The 19,228-nt window shown below is 51.1% G+C and overlaps 1 protein-coding gene across 11 annotated transcripts; it reads left to right on the forward strand.

Annotated features, from left to right (window-relative positions):
- Positions 1-3,838: 3,838 nt before the first annotated feature.
- CCDC120 (coiled-coil domain containing 120) lies at positions 3,839-19,156 on the forward strand. 11 transcript variants are annotated; one of them, XM_036016808.1, is made up of 13 exons: positions 3,839-4,157; positions 8,995-9,158; positions 9,858-9,931; positions 12,339-12,438; positions 12,609-12,699; positions 12,847-12,980; positions 13,687-13,827; positions 14,212-14,488; positions 14,848-14,910; positions 15,146-15,320; positions 15,454-15,552; positions 16,645-17,559; positions 18,026-19,156. In XM_036016808.1, exons 5-13 carry the CDS (start codon positions 12,651-12,653, stop codon positions 18,138-18,140), a joined length of 1,968 nt encoding a protein of 655 aa, XP_035872701.1. In that variant the 5' UTR covers positions 3,839-4,157; positions 8,995-9,158; positions 9,858-9,931; positions 12,339-12,438; positions 12,609-12,650; the 3' UTR covers positions 18,141-19,156. The 11 variants fall into 11 exon arrangements, with proteins under 11 accessions (XP_035872701.1, XP_035872705.1, XP_035872700.1 ...); XM_036016812.1 differs by having other exon boundaries at positions 12,339-12,381; XM_036016807.1 differs by having other exon boundaries at positions 9,858-9,893.
- The last annotated feature ends 72 nt before the right edge of the window (positions 19,157-19,228 follow it).

The raw sequence follows: 19,228 nt of genomic DNA on the forward strand, positions 1-19,228 counted from the left end.
ATTTATGGTATAAGTAGGGGCCATTGGAAAGTATTTCGGTACAGTTGGAGCCATCAAAGGGAAGATTGAGGTGGGTTTGGAAAGTTGTTGGAAGGTGGTTTGGAGGTATATTTGAGAGATTGGAAAGGTAAATGGGACATGCTTACAGAGAGCATTGGGGTCTAATATAGGGCAGCTTAGGGCAGTGATTTTCAACCAGTATGCCACAAGAGGCACACTGGTGTGTTGCAAGAATCCTTAAAACATGCAATATCTGACTATTTAGTCTGGGACACTTACATCTTTTCCCTCAGATTGTCAAATTTAAAAAAATGACAACAGCAAACAAAATAGCTGTCCAGTGTGAATGAACCAAAGTTATACCTATTTTTGTCAGATTGGCAAATATATATAATATATATTTTGGTGTGCCACAGAATTTTATTTTATTTTTATTTAATTTTTAAAAATTTATTGATTTGAGAGACATCAGTTTGTAGTTCCACTCATTTATACATTCATTGGTTGATTCATTGGTTGCTTCTTGTATGTGCCCTAACTAGGGATCAAACCCATAACCTGGCATATCAGGACGATGCTCTAACCAACCGAGCTACCTGGCCAGGGCCTTGCCACAGAATTTTTTTTAAGATTGTATTTATTTATTTTTACAGAGAGGGGAAGGGAAGGAGAAAGACAGGGATAGAAACATCAATGTGTGGCTTCCTCTCATGTGCCCCACACTGGGGGTCTGGCCCACAACCCAGGCATGTACCCCCACTGGAAATTGAACCAGCATCCCCTCAGTTTGCAGGCTGACACTCAATCCACTGAGCCACCCCAGCCAGGGAAAAATTTTACTAATTAGTTTATGTGTGCCGTGAGATGAAAAAGGTTGAAAATCGCTGGTTTAGGGTATAGTTGGGAGTTCTTGGAGGGTGGTTAGGGTGGTATGATTGGGAAAAATTCAAAGATGTTTTGTGGTGTAGTAGCATGTAATTTAAGATAAGGTTGGGTATAGTGGTGTAGTGTCATTAAACAGTGGTTTGGAGATACAGTTTGGGGCCAAAGGAAGTTAGTTAAGGGTTATTTAGAGGCAGATTTGGGGGTTCTTGAAAGGGGCATTTTAGGGGCAAGGCTTGTAATTGTTGGAGAGTAGTTTGGAGTTAGAGTTGGGAATCACTGAAAGGGAACCTTGGGGATATGCGTGGGAGTTAGAGAACAGTTTGAGGGTAGAGTGGGGGCCGTTGGAAGGAGATTTGGAGGTAAAGATGAAACTTTGGAAGGGTAGTTCAGTGATGAAGTTTGAGGATCAATAGTGTGGTTAGGGGATATAGTTGAGGGTTGGTGGGTACAATCTCAGATGCAGTTTGAAAGCCTGTTTTGAAGTCTGGATGTCAGAGTGCTATCATAAGTTGTAGTTGGGAAGCTATTAGTGGTTGCTTTGGGGAGCAGTTAAAGATTATTGTATGGAATATCATTCAGCAATAAAAGGAGCAAACCGCTGACACATGCTGCAACATGAACCTCAAAAATATTATGCTAAGTGAAAGAAGTCAAACAGCAAAAACCACACATTGAATTTATATGAAATGTCCAGAAAAAGTAAATCTTCAGAGAAAGAAAGTAGATTAGCGGTTGCCTGGGACCTGGACTGGGAATGAGGATTAACTGTATTCAGACAAGAGAGATCTTGTTGGGATGATGAAAATGATCTAAAACTAGATTGTGATTATTATTGCACACTTTGATAAATTTACTATGACAGTTGAATTGTACACTTAAAGTGGGTGACTTTTCCTGAAACACCAATTCAAAAGAACCTATGCACCTCAATGTTCACTGCAGCATTATCTACAATAGCCAAGTGCTGGAAACAGCCTAAGTGCCCATCAGCAAATGAGTGGATCAAAAAACTGTGGTACATTTACACAATGGAATACTATGCAGCACAAAGAAATAAGGAGCTCCTACCCTTCATGACAGCATAGAACTGGAGAGCATTATGCTAAGTGAAATAAGCCGGGCAGTGAAAGACAAATACCATATGATCTCATTTGTAAGTGGAACCTACTCAACAAAACAAGTAAGCAAAATAGAACTAGAGACATCAAAATAAAGAACAAACTGACAGTAGCCAAAGGGGTAGGGGGAGGGGGGTAATGGGGAAAAGAAGGGGGGAGGGTCAAGTCAAGGAACATGTACAAAGGACTCACGGACAAAGACAACGGGGCAAGGGGGAGAGGACTGAATGTGGGAGTGGGTAGGGCAGGGGGGAGTAATAGGGAAAAAATGGGGACAACTGTAATTGAACAATAAAAAAATTTAAAAATGAGTGACTTTTATGTATGTAAATTATACCTCAATTAAGTTCTTTTAAGGAAGAATCATTGGAGGATGGTTTCTAATACACGATCCGGCAGAAGTAATGCCATTGAGTGTGGTTGGTAGGGTACGTGAATGTCTTGCACGAGACGGACAGCAATTTGGACATTTCACCTAAAATGTCATATGGGCCCCGGCTGGTGTGGCTCAGTGGATTGAGCAGTGGCTTGCAAACCAAAGGGTCACCGTTTCAATTCCTGGTTGGAGCACAGGCCTGAGTTGTGGGCTGGGTTCCCTGGTGTGGGGTGTGGGGCATGTGAGAGGCAACCAAATATTGATGTTTTTCTCCATCTCTTTCTCCCTTCCTTCCCCTCTGTCTAAAAATAAAAAAATAAAATATTAAATATATATCATATGGCCTGCTTGAGTGTGATATTCTTATGTTAGAGAATTAAATGCTTATGATTTTATAATAAAAGATTTGGTATAGATTACCAGGTCATAAAACAGGAGCGTTATTTGTGCCAGACCCCTGTATATTTGGGTCACTGAAGTATGATTCGGAGGCCCAATTGGGTAACTACAGAGAGAAGGTTGGTGTTTACTTGGAGGTATAGTTGGGGACTGTTGGAAAGTGCTTTGGAGGTGGAGTTTGGATCCGTGGAATGTGGTTTGGAGGTGGAGAGGGTGTTGGAGGGTAGTTTGAAGTGCAGTTAAAGGATCACATTAAGTAGTTGGGACTATATCAGATAGTGATAAGGGTTGCAGGGTATAGGGTTGGTCAATGAAAGATTTGGTAGGGGGTTCATGGAACATGATTTGGAGGTGGAACCAGTAACTATTGAAAATGATTTGGGGTACAAGGGGGCCACACCAAAGGTAGTTGAGAATGTTTGGAGTGGTGTTGAGGGCTCTTGAAGAGCCATTTGGGGATGAATAGAGTGTGGTTAGAAGGGTACATGGAGAGTAGTTTGGGGTCAATAGAGGGTATTCAGGGTGTATATTGGGGGTAGATGGAGGGTCGATTGAAAGGGCTTTTTGGAGATTAATGGTTTCAGGGTTGATTGCAGATGACTTGAGGGAACAATCTGAGGGTAGTGGAGGGTAGTTTGTACAGCTTGGGTGTCAATAGAGGGCAGATTGGGGGTATTGCTTGGAATCAGTGTGCAGTAGTTTGGGGATACAATTCAGGGGATGATGAAGGATGGTTCGGGGTGCATTTGGAGCACGAAGGGTAGTTGGGGGAGTTTAGAAATGTGGTGCTGGCTGATAGAAGGCAGTTTGAGGTACTGCCTGGGGGTTCGTTAGCGGGGTACTTGGGGAGGTGGGCGCCAGACTGATCACTGAGGGGGCGTGCCTAGGGGGAGTGAGCGATGCTAGAGGAGGGGAGTGCTGTGCCGCCCTCGAAAAAGCGTGTGCGCACGCGCTCCCAGTGGGTTTGCCTCTGGCGCTCCCCGGGCTCGACGACCCGAACTGACGCCTGCGCACTTGGTCTCCGCCGCTGCTGTGGTCTCGTGTCCCGCCCCCTGTCAGCTCCCCCATCCCTCCCCCCGCCCCCCAGCCTGGAGCTCAGCGGCTATGCAGCCAGGAGCGGACAAACCCGAGTTACCCGTGAAGGGGGGGCTGGGGTCCACCGCCAGCGTCAGAGCCGGCGCTGCTCTCCCACCCTACCCGCGTCCCTCATCTGGCCCCCACGACTAACAGTGGCGCCACTGAACGCGGCCCACCACAGGGCGTGGAAGGGGAGCGGGCGTGAGCTCGAGGGCAAGCAGGGGGGCCGTGAGAAAGGGGCGCTCCCACCATCCCTCCCAACCCACACCGACCCCGCCTATGCCGCGGGGCGAGGACCCTAGGTGAGTAATGCCCGCTGTGGGAGGAAGGGGAGGCAAGGAGGAGACTGGGCGGGGTGAGGGCCCAGACTCCCACAGGGATGTAGCTGCGGGCGTATCCCCGACCTCTGACCCTGTGGTCTCACTTTCAACCCCTGCCGAACCTGAATACATCTGTTTTAAACCTCAAACCCGGCTGGTCTTGACACCAGGACCACCGGTCTGACCCCTTACCTAACCATCTCTGGCCTGGAGGCATCCTCAACCCCTGTTTTGTCCCCCTAAACTTAGTACTTAGTCCTTACCCCAAACTCCATCCAGTTCTGTTCTCAGAATCCTTGGCCTGACCCCAGATCCTTGTCTGACCCTGTTCCATCTCTGAAGTTCACCTTGCCTTGTCCTGATCACCCCAGTTTCTGTCCTGATGCTTGGCCTGCCTGTTCCCTAAATTCTTATCCAGTCTCTGAACCCTTTCCAGTCCTATCCTGTCCCCTTTACCCAAGTCCTATCCACACCTGTCCAGATTCCTGACCTCTGACTTCTGTATTTTCTCCCCACCTTGTACTATCCCCCTGGTCCTTTTCCTGACTCCTGGTCTCCATCCTGGCCAACCACCTTTAGACCATCCCTCTGTCTCCTGCCCTATTCCTGCCCTCAACCCTGTGCTGTTTTCCCCTGTCTTCTCTTGTCCCAGCATGGTCCTCATCCTTATCCTCATTCTGTCCCAGTCTTTTTCTGTTTATTACCTCCATCTTGTACCTACCCACTTTCCTATTCTTTTCTTTGACCACTGTCTCAGCCTGTCCCCCATCATGTCTTCTGATTACTGTAATTGTACTGACCCTGACCCCTGACCTCTGCTCTGCTTTTTTGTCCCCTGCTGCCCCATACTTTTTCTCTACCCTTGTCCTGAGCCTCACTCCATCCCATATCCTGGAATGTCTTGGCTCCTTCTCTGTTCAGCCTCCTGACCTCCTTCATAGATTTTTGTCTTGTCCCCTGCATTCCTTCCTGTCCTGTCCCCTCATCCTTTCCCAACACCAAGCCCTTGGTCCACTCCTTACCATGCCCCTCCACCCTGTTCAGATCCCCTTCCTCCTAACACCCACTTTCCATCTCCTCTGAGCCAGAAGGACAAGGGTCCCATTATACCCTGCCCTAAACTTGGAGGTTCCACTGTTCTTATTGTCTCTGAAGTTTATTCCAAATGCTTTTCTTACCATGAGCAAGAACTAGTAGCCTCGTGGGCCTCATGTGGCTGAAGTGGTTTTCGTATATGATTTCCCCTGCTACTACCCAGTGATCTCACACAGAACTTTAATTTCTCATCCTGCCTTAGGAGGGCATAGAGCTGTTCCTATGCTCTGCACCCTCCCCAAGTGTGGAAGAACACCCTAAATTATTCATTGACTCTCTTGGAGTCTGTGAGGTCTGTGTCATATTTCCAGCCTTGCTAGATTGGGGGCTGCCCCATGCTGGGGTGATCAAATATGTTGGGATGAGAGACTTAAGGGTATGTGTGACTCTTCTAGGTTGTGTCACCCCCATTTCCTGGTCTTGACCCTGGGTGCATGATCCCTGCTTTCTTGGCCAGAAAAAAAAAGGTCTGTTCTAGGCCAGGGACTTCATGGCTTGATTGGGGTGGGATGGGGCAGGGGCTTATCCCCCTTCCCTCAGCAGTAAGTATACTAATCTTAGTGCTAAGTTCACCCAACCTCTGTGGGGCAGGTCTGGGGGGCAGTCACTGGGTGTTAGAATCACGCCTATCCAGTAGTAACAGTGACAGCAACAACAAAGTTCCTGTGCTGTCCAAATTTCTTTGATGTGAGGACAGTCAGGGAGAATTTGGATAGTGAGGATGTAACATATTATTCAGTTATGTTTTGTTCCTGCATTTCTCATAGATAGTAGTGAGAGTTTGAGGAATGAGACACCATGACCATCTTATTTATCTAAAACATTTGTCCAAACTTATTAATAACAACACAAGCCTCAATCTGAGTTCTGAGAGGGAGAGTTCGGATAGTTCAGACAGTGAAAGACCCCCAGCTTATCTGAAGGTGCTTTGGTTTTGCATTTTATATGCATACACACACATACATATGTATCTGTCTATCTGTCTATCTATCTATCATCTATCTATCTAGGTATAGTGATTTTTTGCCAGTTCTTTTGCTCTTCCTCTTTGTCACATGTTTCTGGTGGTGTGTTGATAAACTGGCTGTTTAAAAACAAACAAACAAAAAACAAAACAAAGAAATATGCCCTGCCTGGTGTGGCTCAGTGGATTGAGCGTCGACCTATAAACCGAAAAGTCACAAAACATCACTGGTTTGATTACCAATCAGGACATATGCATGGGTTGCAGGCCAGGTCCTCAGCTGGGGGCATGCAAGAGGCAACCCATCCATGTCTCTCTCGCCCATTGATGTTTCTCTCCCTCTCTTTCTCTCTTCCTTCCATTCTCTCTAAATAAATAAATAAAGTCTTAAAAACAAAACAAATGTTTCTGCATTTTACACAGTGCATAGGAAGAGTTCAGATAATGAGGAATAATGGCTCTAACTGAAATGCCTATTCAAAACTTCTCATTTTCCTGAGTTCCAGTGGCAAGAATTGGTATAGTAAGGGTACTGTGTTCTGTAAATATATTTGGTTCTGCATTTTTGATGTTGAGTAGGGAGAGGTTAGATAACGAGGAGAAACCACTCTGTTTCAAATACATCTGATTTGTCAAGAAGGGGAGGTTCCATTCTCATGGTCTGGGTAGCAAGTAGGGAGGGTTTTAAGGCTAAGGAATACTGACTGTGTCTCAGAAATGCATCTGAATATATTTAGTTCTTGATTTTTGGTAGTGACAATTTGGACAAGTTATTTGAGGTAAAACAGCTCTCTTTCAAATTTATCAGGTGAGGCTGTGAAGGATACCAGGTCTGTCATATGTATGAGCTCTGTCCAGAAAGTAACCAGCCATGTAATATGAAAAGTAGAGACATTTATTGAAGAAGGTACAAGGTACAAGAAACATTGTACATAGGGCAATGATGCCTCAGTCCCCTTCAGAGTAGGCGCCATGGGACCTCACACAGTTCTCCCAATCACCATCAGCTGCCCCATCATATTTTCCTGAATCTCATTGACGGCCTGAAATCTCTTCCCTTTCAAAGGTGATCTTAGTTTTTGGAAAAGCCAGAAGTCACAGGATGCCAAATCTGGGCTATAGGGGGGCTAAGTCACCTGGGTGATTTGATGTTTCACCAAAAACCTCTGCATGAGATGTGATGCATGAGTGGGTGAGTTGCCATGATGAAGCTGCCAATCACCAGTTGCCGTAGCTGCAACCTTCTGAATCATCCGAATAGTTTCCATGGGGGAATGTTTAAGCTTAACTCAATATTCGATACAGATTCGTTGTTCTACTCGCTCAGTCATTTTGAATGTGACAGCCACACAGTACACATGCTCACTCAACGGGGTCTACCATCCCCAGTGACTACTACAGTGAAGTCATTGTCATTGATGCATGTACATTCCAGTCCACTCTCCTTGGGTGCCAGGTTACATCGACATTGCATAAACCATTCTCATTATATTAACAATGGTTGGACTTTTCCCAGGCAGACCTCATGTATACACATATTTTGATTCCTGAATTTGGGATACTTGTAACTGTGACAGCCAGTACATATTGAGCACTTAGCTCAGGCCAGACACTAGCTTATGCAATCTTTAAATGTATTCACTCATGTCATGCTCACAACAACCCTGTGAGGTACATAGGGTCATCATCATCCCCATTTTACAGATGAGGACAGTGAGGCCCAGAGAGGTTAAGGAACTTGTCCAAACAGTCACACAGCCAGTTAGTGGCAGAGCTGGATTGAATCCCAGACCTACCACTTGCTACCTCTCCATGAGGTCACCTGATGCTCCAGTCCCAGCTGCAGTGGGACTTAGAGGTTGGCCAGCTTCCAGGCTGTTAAAAGTTGTGGGCTAGGGCAGTGATGTATGTGTGTGACTTTTCCCTGCCTGTCTGCCTGGCCCAAGAGGCCCAGTTACCTTCTCTGTCCTCCTTATTCTGCACCAGCCCACCTCTGTGTCAGGTTATTATTGTTGTTATTGACAGTCATTAATGACATGGTATGAGTGACCTTGCACTGTGAACTGACATCCAAAATGACTTTAGCCTCTCTTGGCTCTGTAAGCACCAGTTACCCATTTTTCAGATGAGGGAAACTAAGCCTTGAGATTCAGTCTGCACTGCCAGCCAGATACCCTTGTCCCTCTCATGTCTGATTTTATAAAAATCCCTCTTTCCAACATCCTTGGTGTTCAACAGAGATGGGAGAGGCCATGGCTGACAGGACACTCCCCACCAATACCTAGCTGCCCATCTTATGGCTGCTGCCTCCACCAGTCCCAGGCAGCACAGGGGATGTGGGGAGAAGGGAGTCATGAAAGGGGCCTTTGTGTTCAGTGCTGGGAATCTCATACTCAGGAAGAAAGGTGGGCAGGGTAGCAGGAGGCATGTATGTGGGGCATTGCTAATACAAAACAAGTTCTTCTCCAGGCTTGGCCCACCAGGCAGTTTGCTCTTTCACCTCACAGCATGGACTGCTGCAGGGGCCTGGGCTGGGCTTGGGTCCTGAGGTCCCAAGTGGAGCACAGAGTGTGTGGTGTGTGCTGTGCAGGTGCAGAGCCCAGGTGGTGGTGTGGAGGAAGCAGTACATCATAGGGACTCAGAGCCCTCAATTGCCTTGACTCTTGGCTATAAATGCCCAACGGGGAAGAATATGGTTGGGGAACCGAGTGTGGATGTGAAGCAGCATGAGTCCCCCTTCCCAATCGTCCTCCCTTGCAGGAGTAGCCTCTTTTGGCCTTCAACCCAGGACCCAGCCCCCCAAGATCTGATTCGACCTGCTGTTATACCTCTGTGATCAGAATCAGGCCTCTTCACTTCTCCAAGCCTCAGCTTTCACATCTGTAAGCTGGCTATGAGGAGCTGGGTCTGCACCATCCACCTAGGTTTGTAGGGACTGGGAGGGGTTAAACCACATGCGTGTTTTGTTGGTTTGCTAGGATGATTTCTTCTGGAACTGCAGAAGGTGGTAGGACCTTGAGACCTGGTCTCTCTTTAGAAAAGTTGACCTCCTCTGTCCCTAGTTGGGAAGCTGTTAAAGTCAGTGAAGGTAGTAATTGCCCTAAGACCTGCTCACACCCTTGCCTGCCCTGGGAAGAAAGGGCAGGGGCCTCAGGAATGGGATGCAGACTGCCAAAAGACATATACAATTTACAGATTATGCACCCCAGGCTTCCAGGGTGCTTAGCACCTCAACAGACCCCAGCTCCCAGGTAATACCCTGGGCTGGACAGAGTCTGATCTGGGAACTTGGGAAGCATCAGAGGCAGCTGCCACTGCCGTGACCCTTAGCCCTTCTTCCCCAGTTCTCTTTTGGGTGTATGGGGTGAGGGAGGAGGTCCAGGCTCTATTCTGAGCCGTGCTGGACACCCTGAGGGTACCTGACCCCAAGACTTCCCCTAAGGGCGGCCCAAGCTTCAGTGGCAGGCAAGCAAGGGTTAAAAGGTATGGGCTGGCCCAGTCCCTGGCCAGGTAGGCTGGGCCATTGCTTAGTGGGAGGTGGCCTAGGCAGCTGCCACTGCACTCACTGCTCACTGCCACAACCAGTTGGATCCGGGCCTGGTGGAGACAACTATTTTTTTCAGGTACCTGAGGCTACCCATAGCACCTATCTGGTGTTGGTGAGCACCTGGGAACATGGGCCCAAAGGTGGGGAGAAGTGGGTGTGGGTGTACTAATGTTCCCTGTGGGAAAAAGCCAGATCCGTACAAGAGGACAGCGAGGAAGGAGGGCCTAAGTAGATAGGTGAAGCCCAAAATATACAACTTCCTTTCCTGGCATGAAACCGATCACTTGCCGGAAATGCAGGAAGGGAAGGGATCAGGGAGAAGAGAAGCCAGAGTGCCCCTTCTCCACTCCCTCTACTTCCTCTTCCCCTTTCCTTCCCTGTGGGAGTAGCCTCTGCCCTCCCTCAGCCCAGGGCCCAGCCTCTCAGGGAAGCCCAGACCTAGAGTGGGGTAGGGGGCCCCTAGGGCAATATGAACAGTCTAGACACTGGGAGTTTGTATTTGCTTCCATGGTAGCAAGATGTGGAAATGGGGGTCCCACTGAAGGTGTTGGGGTGCCACTCAGTGAGGTGTCTTGATTGTAAACAGTCATTATAGCCAGGAATTTCTTGGTTGTGGTGTCAGAAGGGCAGACCTGAAAAACCTGCTAGGCCCGCCTCTGGCTGTGGGAGTGTTCTCTGTAGCTCTCCTGCTACAGCCCATCCTGGGACCCTGGGAAAGCACAGGGCCACCACTGGGGAAACATAGGGGCTGGTGTGGGAGGGTATTGGGGAGGGGTCTGCTGGGATCCCCTTCTTATCATCTTTGGACGGGCACCTGGCAACTTTGGGCCCCAAGGCAAATGTGCCAAGGGCAGATGTGCGAAGGCAGAGGTTTGGAAGTCCAGTGTGGGGCGTGGACTCTGTGTCTAGCCTGCCCAGTGACCCCATGACTCAGGCCCTAGGTATGTCCCCAAGGTCAGGCTGATAGGGTGGAGCCAGGGTTCCTTTATGGACCCTGTGTTGACTTCCAAGATGCTGTGAGCTCCCAGAGAAGGAAGGCTTGAAGCAGGTTAGTGTCAGATGTAAGACCAGTCCTAGAGAACAGACCCACCAGGGAGGAGTGGAGTCCTCTTGGGGTAGAGGAAGGTTTAGGGGAGCCCTGGGAGAGTTCCTCAAACCCATATGAAAGCTGGGGTAGAAGGACTCCCAGGATCCAAGGGGCAGAGGAGGCTGACCTGGGACCTCAAGGAAACCTCGCTGTGCTGGGCAATGTTAGACCTCGGAGGATGGGTATGTGAGCGCCTGTACAAAGCACGCGCTGCTGCCTGGGTATGCAAAAAGGGTTTTAGGTCCTGACCTCTATCCCTGATGTTGAGGACAGGGAATCCCAGGAGGTGTACAGATCCTATGGTGCAGGTAAGAGGACTGCTGAGGAACTTATAGGCCATATTAGCAGCTTGGCCACATTTCCCAATATGTAGTTGGGGAAGGGGCTTGGGCCCATGCCTCTCTCCTCAGCTGACTGGGTCTTCCCCATACCTAGCCAACATGTCATAACAAACTGGGGAGTTCGAGGGAGGTGGGGATGGGACCTCTGTGGCCTCATGAGGCACTCCCAGCCACCTGCCACTGAGGTCAGGCCAGGTGGTAGCAGGTGATGTCACCTGGCTGCCCAGCTAGGGACTGAGCAGGATGTGGGAGGGAGAGAGCAAACTCCAGAGGAGGGAACGAGGGCAGGGCTGGTGGCCAGCCAAGGCAGGCCCCATGGCCAGCTGGGGCAGCTTAGGGCAGAGAAAGAGGCAGGAGAGAGTTGGCTCGTTATCTGTAGTTGTGGGTGCAGGACAGGCTGGGGTGGGCAGAGGGGCTGGAGGGGTCCTGAAGCCAAGTGCACACTCTCCCTGCTACACCAGAGCTGCAGGATAGAGTTGAGACAAGTAGCAACCCACAGATCTAGGCTTGATCCCTGGATCAGCTGCCTCATCATTCTTTCATTCACCCAGCAGACATTCACTGAGTACTTGCTGTGCACGCAGAATTGTTCTGAGTGCCAGCGATACTGATGAAAATAGGACAGACACATTTCCTGTCCTCGTGTATGTATGAGGGACGTAGTCCCTTGTTGGACAGCAGTTGTGAGGGGAAGTAATGTGGGGGCCCACCACTGGAAGTCCCCATATTTAAGTACCAGAATGTGAGGACCAGGGGCTGGCATGGTGAGAGGTGAAAAGAGCACTCCAGACAGCAGCCGCAGCCTGGGCAATGGCCCTGAGGTTAGATAGGTTGCAAGCTCATGAGGAATTGGTGGGGTTGGAACAGCTTTAGTGATGAAGGGAGTGTTGGACCAAAGGGGTGGACTTGGATTCTATCCTTAGCCAGAGGCAAGTTATTTTGTCTCCTTGTATCTTACTCTCCTCATCTCTAAATCGGGGGTACCGGTAATCATAGAACTGCCGTCATGAGGTGGTTGTGAAGATTAAAGGTGGCATATAAGGTAATTGTTCCAGGCACTCAGGTGCTTAATAAATGTTTATTGTTGTTATAGTTGTTTGAATCTGTTATATTAATTCTCCCTTCCCAGGTGAGAGCCCTGACTGTGGCCCATGGGCCTCTGAGGAGGCGTCGTAAGTCCGCCCAGCTCCTCACTTGCTTTGCTCCCACTCAATGGGAAGGGAACCAAGGTACCAGGGCCGAGTGGAGGCCAGATGTTGATATAGAGTCTGAGAGGGCAGGTCAAGCAGATGGGTAGGGTCAGGGGATCCCTTCTTCCTGGGGTGGGGGAAGCTGGGTGGGGTGGGTATGGGGGGACCACACATGTGCTTTCTTAATGGCTCCCATATATCACTGCCAGGCCTTGTCCCGCCAAAAGCCACAGCCTCTCAACAGCATCAGGATGGAAGTCAAAGGTCAGCTGATCAGTTCTCCCACTTTCAATGCCTCAGGTTGGTGTCTGGTTCCCCCTCCTGCTGCTGCCTCCCTTGCTCTGAGTCACCCCCCCTGCCAGCCCACTTGGGAAGGGATGGTTCCTGGCCCCACAGGATTCAGGATGCCTGGGCTGCCCCACTGATCTTTGCTCCCTCTGTGTCCAGCTGCCCTGTTCGGAGAGGCTGCTCCCCAGGTGAAGTCAGAACGTCTGAGGGGACTGCTAGACCGGCAGCGGGCTCTGCAGGAGGCCTTGAGCTTGAAGCTTCAGGAGCTACGCAAAGTGTGCCTCCAAGAGGCGGTGAGGGCCTGGCCCTAAATGTGTGTGTGTGTGGGGGGGGTGATGAGGAGCTGGGGCCCCTAGGTAGGCAGACTGGGGTGGCTGTTGCTGAGCCACTTGTCTGGCCTGAAAATTCCCTGTCACCCTCTAGCTTCTCAAAGTTCAGCTTAGATTTCTTAGAATGAAGGAAATATGGCAGCAGACACCCACATCCCCTGCCCCTGTCTACAATTTGAAGTCCAAAAACCCTCACAAAACAATTGCTATTTCCAAAATTTAGCAGTAAAATCTGATCTGAACTGACACAGGGTGATTTATAGTGTTGATTTATCCCTCTTGGTGTGACTGTCTGCACAGCTTGCCAGAAATAATGATGTAGTTCAGAGCATACAGTGCCAGGCCCTGAAGGAATGTTCTGTAATATGCAGTGTATATATTGTGTTGTCTTCATAAAAAATCAGAAATTATGAATTCCAAAACAAGCCTTCCCACCTCCCATGCCCACTGCCTAGGATTTGGGCCATCAAGGGGCTGGGAGTCCAGGCTGCACACGTCCCTGGTGGAGAATTGGGAGGAGGAAGAGAGACAACAAGCATGAGATGCCAAACAGAACTGGGCTCCTAGTAGGACTTCTGTAGCTTTTGGAGTCATTACTGCTTTGCCCCATCACTCCAACTAACCCCTTATAGTCTCTGAGCCCTGACGTTCCCTCCCCCCCCCACCTCAGGAGTTAACTGGCCAACTGCCCCCTGAGTGCCCACTGGAGCCTGGTGAACGGCCCCAGTTGGTCCGCCGGCGGCCCCCTGCAGCAAGAGCCTATCCTCCACCGCCCCCCAACCCAACACACCACTCCTTGTGCCCTGCTGAGGTGAGCAGATGGTCTGAGAGAACAAGTTGGGGGTGTAACAGATACAGAGGAGGAGCCTGGAGAGAACCTGGGCAGAGTGGGGGGATGTTGCATTCAGGGGAAGGAGAGGTCAAGATGAAAAGGAATCTGGCCTGAGGGAGGTAGGTTCCTGGTCAGAGACAGGATGCTGGTCTCTAACTGTTAGGAAAACTGTTAATACTCTCTGGGAGATGAATGGGCCCCGACCGTAATCCAGACAAGTCCTACCCCCAGAGGGAAGAAGCTCCACTCCTAGAAGGAGCAGGTCCCGCCTTCAGTGTAGATGGGCTCTGCCACCTCCTGGTCCCTGTGCTTGGCATTTTCCGACATTTAGTTCTATCCAACCCTCTCTGGTGGGACCTGCAGGAGCTGGCTCTCGAGGCTCTGGAACGCGAGGTGTCAGTGCAGCAGCAGATTGCGGCAGCTGCCCGTCGCCTGGCCTTGGCCCCTGAGCTGAGTGCTGAGCAGCGCCGGCGCCGGCGCCAGGTCCAAGCAGATGCTCTGCGGAGGCTGCATGAGCTGGAGGAGCAGCTCAGGGACCTCCGAGCCCACCTTGGCCTCCCGGTGCTCCCACTGTCCACAGGGGCAGTTATCACCGCCCAGGGTGTCTGCCTGGGCACGCGTCTTGCTCAGCTTAGCCAAGGTGAGCCATGGTCTGTCATCTCAGCAGTGCGAGCATGGGAATGGGCTTTGGCTAAAGGATGAGGTAGGGGTGGGGTGGGGTGGGGGGAAAGCCATTGAAAAATGAGTAGTGGGCAGAACCTAAAGGACCCAAACAGTAAGAAGGGTGGTGATAAACCAGCTCTGGGCAAGGTTAGGGCCATTGGGACCTGGTCCATAGGCCCCAAGAAAGTTCAGAGTCAAGTCTCTGGTGGTCTGGGATTCAAGTAAAAGTAGATTCTTGGAGAGGGTACAGAGTGGGGAGGAGACCTGCCAGTGGTATAAGGGGATGACCCTAGGCCTGGTATGGATGGGCTGGGGTCTCTCCCTTCTTGCCTGTAGATGATGTAGTTCTGCACTCGGAGAGCAGCTCCCTCTCAGAGTCTGGGGCTAGCCATGATAATGGTGAGGACCCCTGTCACCCCCCCCATCCTTTGATGTTCAATCCCTCCCCTCCCTCTACAGCTTCTCCTTAGCCATGGCACATCCTCCAGTGGGGCTCTTGTCTTTACTTTTAGCCTGCTCAGCCCTGCCCAACCCTCTGCCCCTCCCTGCCTCCCAAACCCTACCCTTTGCTTTGCCCACAACCTATTGCACCCCCTCTCATTGAATTCTCACCCTCTTTCTCCCTTCCACCCAGAGGAACCTCGTGGCTGCTTCCCTCTGGCTGAGCGTCCCTCACCACCCAAGACCTGGGACCAGCTGCGGGCAGTATCTGGGGGCAGCCCTGAGCGGCGAACACCATGGAAACCACCCCCATCAGACCTTTATGGGGACCTGAAGAGCCGACGGAACTCTGTGGCCAGCCCCACCAGGTGCGGATAAGACCCTTACCTCCTTTCTCCATGAGCCAGGAGTAGGGTCCTGAACCTTGGCTGGCAGGAGGGCCTGCTGCTGGGGACTGTGTCTAATGTGGACTCCTCCCTGGGCCTGCCCATCTCTCTCTAGCCCCACACGCTCGCTGCCCAGGAGTGCCTCCAGTTTTGAGGGGCGAAGTGTGCCTGCCACCCCTGTCCTCACCCGGGGCACTGGCCCCCAGCTGTGCAAGTAAGGGAGTTTGGGGCTGTGTTTGAGGATGAGAGGGAACCATTAGTTCTGAGAGAGCATTACCAAAGGGTGTGGGATATGAGAGACTGGGCTATGAAAGGTGAATAGGAGTTGCTCGGTAGAGAAGAAGGGGGTGGCGATTTGGGGCAGAAACCCTAATGATGGAGTATGGGCTTTTCTGTGCATTTTGGACAAGTCATTTCCCTTCTCTGAATCTTGGTCTCCTCATTTGTGAAATGGGCATAATAATATCTGCCTTTGAAAGATGCTGTGGGCATAATTAAGTTCTGGTTAACATGCACTGAGTACTAAGTATTTGCTAGAGATCAGTGGTTTACATAGTATCAACTCATTTAATCATTGCAAGATCCCTAGAAGGAGGTGCTATTGTTATTCCCATTTTATAGATGAGGAAACTGAGGGACAGAGAAGTTAAGTGACTTGTTAGTAAACCAAAGACCTGGCATTTGTACCCAGACAAGTTTGACTCTAGAGTCCATGCTTTTAACCACTGTCATCTACTGCTTCCTAAATACTAGTGCCTGCTTTTCTTAAGCTATGAACAAAACAGTCTTGGTCCTCATGGCACATGCATTGTGTATCAGTGGCTATTGGGATGATAGTTTTGGATGGTTCATACAAATGAGGGGGGCAGAAAATTTAGAAAGGGCCTTGAATTCGAGGCCAGAGGATTAGGACCTCATTGTAGAGGAGGTGGGGAGCCATGAGAAGTGCTTTAGCAAGGGTGCTGGTCATATTTGTTTAGAAGAGCCCTCTTCTGGGCCTTCCTCTGCCAGCATTTCCTCTCTAGCCCTACACACACTGACATCTCCCTTGGAGCTAACAGCCACAGGCCCCCCAATACATTTTTAATCCCTTTGTCCCCGAGTCTGGGACAGAACCTCTGCTGACCTTTACATACCTCTCTACCTAACACATTTATATATATACACACAATGTCTAGTCCTGGGTACATCTGGGGGATGAAGAAGTGAAGGTTCAAAGAGAGGTATGGTATGGACCTAGGGCACTCAGCCCATCTGCTGGACATACCTGACTTTCTTCCCATCACTCCCACCTCCACTCCCCCAGACCTGAAGGCCTCCATTCTCGCCAGTGGTCTAGCAGCCAGGACTCCCAGATGGGCTTTCCCCGGTCGGACCCGGTCTCGGACCGCGCCTCACTCTTTGCAGCTCGCACCCGCCGCAGCAACAGCTCTGAGGCCCTGCTAGTGGACCGCGCAGCTGCAGGGGGAGCTGGCTCCCCACCTGCACCTCTGGTTCCCCCTGCCACTGGTCCCCCCGTCTGCAAGAGCAGTGAGGTGCTGTATGAGCGCCCCCAGCCGGTCCCTGCCTTCTCCTCCCGCACAGCTGGTCCCCCAGACCCTCCCCGGGCTGCCCGGCCCAGCTCAGCTGCCCCTGCCTCCCGTGGGCCCCCCCGGCTCCCACCTGTGTGTGGGGACTTCCTCTTGGACTATTCCCTGGACCGGGGCCTGCCCCGCGGTATTGGTGGGCCAGGCTCAGGGGAGCTGCTGCCTACAGCTGAGGTCCCAGGACCCTTCTCCCGCCGGGATGGGCTCCTCACCATGTTCCCAGGCCCACCACCTGTGTATGTAGCTGACGGCAGCAGCCCCCTCCTTCGCAGCAAAGACCCCCACACCCGTGCCACCCGCACCAAGCCGTGTGGCCTGCCCCTGGAGGCTGCAGAGGGCCCAGAGGCGCATCCAAACCCTCTGCTATGGATGCCTCCACCCACCCGTATCCCTCCAGCTGGTGAGCGCAGTGGCCACAAGAGCCTTGCCCTGGAGGGGCTTCGGGACTGGTACATCCGGAACTCGGGAGTGGCTGCGGTGCCCCAGCGTCGGCCAGTGTTCTCCCACATAGGCCCACAACACCCACCCTTCCTCCATTCCCGCTGCTATGAGGTGGGCCAGGCGCTGTATGGGACCCCCAACCAGGCACCCCTCCCGCACTCGAGGAGTTTCACGGCGCCCCCTGTCTCCAGCAGGTATGGGGGGTGCTTTTACTGATGGGTAGGGGTCTCTTGAGGTAGATGGCAAAGGTCTCCAGGCTAAGGGGCAGGTAGTCGTGAGAGCTAATTGACTTGGACCATGAGAGTGCTAGCTGCAGCCTTGGCACAAGGTCACTGGGCCTTGCCTGACCTACATTAGTCCATGGGGTATTGGTGGAGGGGTATCTTGGGCCTTGGTAGCAGCAGTTCTTTACCAAGATGTAGATGAATTTTAATATTTTAACAACCATTGCATGTCAGTTGAAGATGAACCTTGGAACCAGGGTGCTGGGAGGAAGGGACATTCTGTGCCCTCATTTTTCTCTTCCTCTTTTCACCACGCCCCATGCTTTTGAGCCTCAAGGTGCTGTCCTGTCCTCCCTCTACCTCTTTAATGAGCCTCTTTTCCTCTCTTCTTTGTCTTTCCACCCTGTCCTCCGGATTCCTGCTACCCCTTCTAAAGATACTACGTGGACTTCCTGTACCCCCCGGAGCTGAGCGCTCGGTTAAGTGACCTGACGCTAGAGGGGGAGCAGTCCTCCAGTTCTGACCCTCAGACCCCGGGGACACTGGTCTGAACCCTTCTGACATGCCCCTTGTTGGCCTGGGCATGACTCCAGTCTGGAGAGCACACAGCTGACCTCGCTGAGTCCTGGGGTGTGGTTGCTCTTGGTCCTGGTCGGGGAAGCGCCAACCTGATCTTTCAATACCCCTGGCTCCCCGTAGGCCCATGAAAGTGTTTGATGCCCTGCTTCTCCTCTTGTACTGTGTTGGGTACTGGGGGCCCTCACAGTCTGAAAGAGGGGGATGGTGTAGTAGGGGCTCCAAGCCTCCTCCATTTCTGTTTACGATCGTGATTTAGGTTTTCACTGTCTTTCTCCAACACTAGACGTTTTATAAAAGGGAAACTGTGATCTCATCTGGTTGGGTTCATTCCTGTCCTATGCCCAGCCTGTTCCATTCAGGAACCCCCTCCACAAAGTGGACCATATAGAGTTGCAGGGCCCTGTTTGGGGCAGCTAGGGGCTCTAATGTGAACAGAACTCCCTGTGCCCCCACCCCCCAGGGCACTTGTTGGGGAGTTAAGCTCTCTGCCTACATTTGGAAGGACTAAAATCTGGGTGGGGGGCTTGGGTTCATTTTCCCACTCCAGAGGTACCAGAAGGAGTCCCTATCTGCCTGTCTGTGCCCACTTCCTCTGCTTCCAGGGTGAGATGGCCCAGCCTTTGGCGGCAGCCTCTTCCCTGACTATCTCTACTCTGGAGGCTCTGCAGGAGGGCCCAAGGACAGAGCCCTTGGGGCGTGTTGTGTCCTGGATGCTGCTGTGGTGGAACTTGGTAGATGCCAGTAAAATCCTCAGGTGACGCCTGGCCGCAGGCTGCGTCACGTCTTCCTTGGCTTTCCTTCCATCCACCACTTTTTAAACAAATCTACACAAGCTGTGTTTTCTATACCCGTTTATGACTTTCTGGAACTGGAGGGTCCCCATACCCCCTTAACCTGGTGTTAAACTTTTCTTTTGTACCAACGAACCTGGGGCCCAACACACTACCCACACTGGAAGGGGATTTCTAGAATAAATGTGTAAACTGAACCCATGTGTTGCTCTTCTCCCTGCCTTGTCTTGGGACCCACACCCATAGTTAAGACCAGATGATTTTTTTTA

The sequence above is a fragment of the Phyllostomus discolor genome, chromosome X, assembly GCF_004126475.2.
Source record: "Phyllostomus discolor isolate MPI-MPIP mPhyDis1 chromosome X, mPhyDis1.pri.v3, whole genome shotgun sequence".
Taxonomy (NCBI): domain Eukaryota; kingdom Metazoa; phylum Chordata; class Mammalia; order Chiroptera; family Phyllostomidae; genus Phyllostomus; species Phyllostomus discolor.

Coding starts and splice junctions, on each gene's coding strand:
- CCDC120 (XM_036016805.1), top strand. CDS start 9,720: ATGGGCTGGCCCAGTCCCTGGCCAGGTAGGCTGGGCCATTGCTTAGTG. Junction 14,911..15,145: donor TGGGGCTAGCCATGATAATG/GTGAGGACCCCT, acceptor CCTTCCACCCAG/AGGAACCTCGTGGCTGCTTC. Junction 15,321..15,453: donor TCTGTGGCCAGCCCCACCAG/GTGCGGATAAGA, acceptor ATCTCTCTCTAG/CCCCACACGCTCGCTGCCCA.